Below are 4,878 nucleotides of genomic sequence, written 5' to 3'. Positions count from 1 at the left end.
TAGGTGTGTTTACAAAAGATAATTATGTTTTAATTAAAAGATAAATTTTAGTCAATATCAACAGTAAACGAATTATCTTTACTTTGTTATACCGAACAAATCTAACTAATTTTATACAAATTTATTTTGGTTTAATTTGTTTAAACCCGGATCAATGATAAAAAGTTTATGTATCAATAATAAAAATTTATGTTAACCCGAATAAAAGTACATAATATTTTATTTTAGCTAGTATAATTATTTTCTTACTTTAATTTTGATTTATCATGAATCAATTGTATAATTTTTTTTAGCCGGGATGAATAACATGTATTGATTTATTTTAGTATGGCGCAATTATATTGACTATGGAATCATCTCTATTTTCATTTTATTAAAATAGTTTTGGATATTATCGAAATTAAAAAAACCCGTAATTAAATAAATCCAAACATTTTACACACAGATCTGCAATCAAACTTTTAATATTTCGACTTTTAGGGTCAGATTCCGGTTATCCCACAATCCTAAACCTACATTATGCCTAACAACGAATTAGGTAGACTTTAATTTTATTTTAACACGGATCAATAATATAAGAATTACCTTTAGTCTGAATTTAATAACGTATATCAATGATATACATTATTTTGTTTTAGCCTTAGACCCGTTATATCAACCATCTAATTACATTTAATTTATTTTAATTTTATTTTAGCCCTAATTAAATATTATTTTGTTTTAAGCTGAATAGATAATTTATTTATTTTTATTCTGATGACATTATATCGACCAACGTATTTTGTTGTAACCCGATTTAATAAAATAATTTTTTAGCTAAATCGGTAATATTTATTATATTGTTTTAGCCGGAGGTAGCAAATCTTAATTTTAGTCTCAAACCCGTTATGTCAACCAAATCCAACTAATAATTATATGTGAACACGGTACGAAATGACACTAATAATTAGTGTTTGGATTCGACAATTTGGTACACGAACACGAAAAAACACGAATATAATTAATGTCGGGTTTGGATTTCCAATATAGGTACACGACACCGAACGAGTAAACGAAATTAATAAATAATTTAATTTTTAAAAGTATATAATATACATATCTCTTATCTCTTATATATATAATAGGAGAACAGGGAGATAAAATTCATGAGAATAAAAAGACTAAAATACCCCTATTTTTAATATTTTTAAAAAATATGTGGTTTGTGGAAATCGAACTAAGATACTTCATTCACCTATACAACCTCATACCACTACACCATATTGTCACATGTGCTTTTTATCATGCACATAATATGTAAGTGTGTTAAATTAATATTTTATTTAACTTTAACTTTAAATGTAGTTACTTGAATTCCGCAAAAAAAAATAGTAACTTGAATATTTGAACAGTTAATTTTAAATAACTTAATTCCATATACAAATTATACAACACAAATAAGAATATATATATATATAGCAACCTTTAAAACAGTCTGAACGGTGGTCATCTTGGCAACGGGAGCAAATATTTCGTCATAATTAAGTCCATATTCTTGACGATTTCCAAGAGCTACAAGGCGAGCTTTATACATGTCCAGTGAACCATCAGATTTGAATTTCACCGAGTACACCCATTTGTACCCAATTGGTTTAACATTTGATGGACAAGGCACAATGTCCCATGTGTGATTTTCCTGAAGAGCCTGAATTTCCTCCTGCATTGCTTGTTTCCAACATTCCTGAGAAGCAGCTTGAGCATAGGACTTTGGAACATGAATAGTATTAAGAGTAGCTTTAAGTGAGGTGTGAGGAAAACCAAACCGATCAGGAGGCCTGCTATTTCTTAAAGAACGCCAAGGAGCAGTTTCAGAAGACACATTTTGTGTGTCAAGTTGTACAGGTTCAGGTTCTTGATGTTGCTTACAAAGTGGCAAAGTTGGACGTCGTCGCTCGTACACTAATATTGGTTTAGTTGGTTTGAGTGTTTCAGAAGTATTACTTAATTCAGGAAAGCTAGGAAGAATAACTTTCTCAGGCATGGGCTCAACATGAGTAGTGAAATATGATTAATTTTCGAAGAAAATAACATGCCGTGAAACACGAAATCTGTTAGAACAAGCATCATAGCATATAAAACCTTTGTGTGGAATGCTATATCCCATGAATTCACATTTAATAGATTGAGCAGATAGTTTATGACGTTTATGAGATGGCAAGTGAACAAAACAAATACAACCAAAAATATGCATGCCAAGGTATTCAGGATGATTACCATGGAGACGAAAATATGGAGATTCAAAAGCCAACACACTAGAAGGAATTCGATTGATCAAATAAGTTGCTGTGCTTAAGGCTTCAACCCAAAATTTTATAGGAACATATGATTCAAGCAATAGAGTTCTTACAACATCTAATAAATGATGATTTTTACGTTTAGCAACCCCATTTTGCTGAGGTGTATAAGGACAAGATCTTTGAGAAACTATTCCTTTTTGTTGAAGAAAATCATGGAATGCATGAGACATGTATTCACCCCCAGAATCAGACCTTAAGACTTTAATATTTATTGAAAACTGATTTTCAACATGAGCAACAAATTTCTTAAAAATAGAGAATACTTCGGATTTTGAATGAAAAAAATAAACCCAAGTAAACCTACTATAGTCGTCAATGAAGGTAACAAAATACTTATACTTTGCATGTGATATGACAGGAGTGATGCCCCATACATCAGTATGGATCAAATCGAAACACCTTATAGCACGACTACCATGAGAAGAAAAAGAAAGAGATTTGCTTTTACCAAGTTTACATGTTGAACAATCAAAAGACAAATCAGAAGAAAATTGATCTTTATCACCCAATAAACTAGATTTTACAAGATGAGACAAAGCATGAGAATTAGGATATCCTAGACGTCTATGCCATATTTCACCATATTTATTCACACTAGTACAAGCCAAGGAAACAATATTAGAAATAGGAAAGTGCAAAGGAAACAATCGTTCAATTTTAGGCCCTTTCGCAAGGATCATCCCCGATACCTGATCCTGCACAATACAACCATCACGAGAAAAATGCACATCACAGTTATTATCAATCAATTGTCCAACTGAAATAAGACTCGTTGAAAGTTCAGGAGATATAAACACATCTTTTACTGAGGAGTTGATGTCATCAATTGCTTGAATAGGTAATTGAGTGCCATTAGCAATTTGAATATTGCACGTGCCATTATAATTGCGAACATTAGTTAAAGTATTGGGACAGCTTGTCATATGATTGGATGCTCCTGAATCAAGCCAAAATAAAGAGGATGAAGTATCCTTACCTTGAAGACCCAAGGCGGAGAAAGCCGAAACAATCATTTGTTAAACCATTTCCGGTGTAAGAGTTGATTTTTCAGCAGTAACTGAACCAACTACAGCTTGATTACCGATTACAGCTTGACCCACATTTGATTGACGATTCTGAGGACGAGTACGGCATTCTTTAATAATGTGGCCAGGTTTCCTACAATAGCTGCAGAATTTCTTCGCACAATTTGCTGCAATATGCCCATATTCCTTACAGGAATAACATTGAACTTGTTGCATGTTTCTGCCCTTCCCTCTTCCTTGGGCTGCATAAGCAATTACCTGATCGGGCATGCTTGTATCGCAGATTGTGTAGCAAGACGTTGTTCTTCCCGAAGTAACTCACTGAAATATTCATCTAGAGAAGGAGTGGAAGCACGATTCATTAAATTAGAGCGAGTTACCTCAAATTCAGGACGTAGTTTCATAAGAAACCGATCTCTTTTGCTTTGTTCATGAACCTGTTGAACACTTAAAAGAGATGTAACTGGCACTTTTGCATAAGCAATATCAGTAAATTCAGCCCATAAATTCTGAAATCCAGAATAATACTCTTGAATATATATAGTGCCTTGAGAATAATTAGAAATATCATACTCTATTTGGAAGCGCTTGGCTGCATTATCCTGATTGTACACTTTCTTTAGGCACTCCCACATCTCCTTAGAAGTCTTATATGGCTTTAAATTCAGCGCGATATTCTGATCAACAGCACTTATGATCCATGACATGACCCTAGCATCCTTCACCTTCCATTCAGCTAATTTAGCAGCATCAGTTGGAGCTGATTCACTACCATCAACATGACCCCACAGCTCTTTTCCCGTGATGAAGAGACGAAACAGAAATTCCCAATTGGAATAAAGTTTCCCAGTAAAACGTAGACCAAAATATCACCATTGTTGGTTGACATTATGCTTACTAAAGAACTGAAAGATCTGCACTTATTTGCTGAACCGAAAACTAATATCCAAAGCTATAGAAACTGAAAATATACTTAAAAGATTGGTTATGGCTCTGATACCATATCAAAGTTGGATTCAATGACCTTTCCTCTGTATTTCTGTTCAGTTATATACACAAAAGATACATACATTATGGCACAATTATAGCCTAACTATCTGCTAAGTATCAGCTAATTATTATATCTAATTATTGCCTAAATGTATTCTCATAATCTGCTAATTACTGTCCCTGATTACAGCCTGATCAAAACTGCTAATAATATCAGTTTATTATCCCTAATTTAAGTACTGAATCTGTTGGTAAGCATCTCCTAAATAAATATTATGATATCCTGAATAATGTAATCAGCTGTAATCCACTGACACTATCAACATGTTGGGCAACATATGGGAGGTTCTGATGGAGAACACATCCCGAGAAATCGACGCAATAAGGCTTGAGAAAGGACTTTGTGAGATTGACGAGGTAGTTGCGATACATGAGTTGCATATATGGGCAATCACAGTAGGCAAAGTGCTACTAGCTTGTCATGTAAAGGTGAAGCCTGAAGCTGATGCTGACATGATACTGGACAA

The 4,878-nt window shown here is 33.3% G+C and overlaps 1 protein-coding gene across 1 annotated transcript; it reads right to left on the bottom strand.

Annotated features, from left to right (window-relative positions):
- Window positions 1-3,352: 3,352 nt before the first annotated feature.
- LOC141715249 (uncharacterized) lies at window positions 3,353-4,068 on the bottom strand. Its single transcript, XM_074518723.1, has 2 exons — window positions 3,620-4,068; window positions 3,353-3,503 (listed from the first exon to the last, which is right to left on the bottom strand). Exons 1-2 carry the CDS (start codon window positions 4,066-4,068, stop codon window positions 3,353-3,355), a joined length of 600 nt encoding a protein of 199 aa, XP_074374824.1.
- Window positions 4,069-4,878: the final 810 nt, after the last annotated feature.

This window comes from Apium graveolens, chromosome 3, assembly GCF_009905375.1.
Source record: "Apium graveolens cultivar Ventura chromosome 3, ASM990537v1, whole genome shotgun sequence".
Classification (NCBI taxonomy): Eukaryota; Viridiplantae; Streptophyta; class Magnoliopsida; order Apiales; family Apiaceae; genus Apium; species Apium graveolens.
Note: the sequence above shows the minus strand (reverse complement) of the source record. Positions and strands in the feature narration are given on the sequence as shown.

Excerpts from the sequence above, each read along its gene's own strand:
- LOC141715249 (XM_074518723.1), bottom strand. The coding sequence starts at position 4,068 with ATGTCATGGATCATAAGTGCTGTTGATCAGAATATCGCGCTGAATTTA. Across the intron at positions 3,504-3,619 it reads ATACAAGCATGCCCGATCAG|CTATTGTAGGAAACCTGGCC; the intron begins GTAATTGCTTAT and ends GAAATTCTGCAG.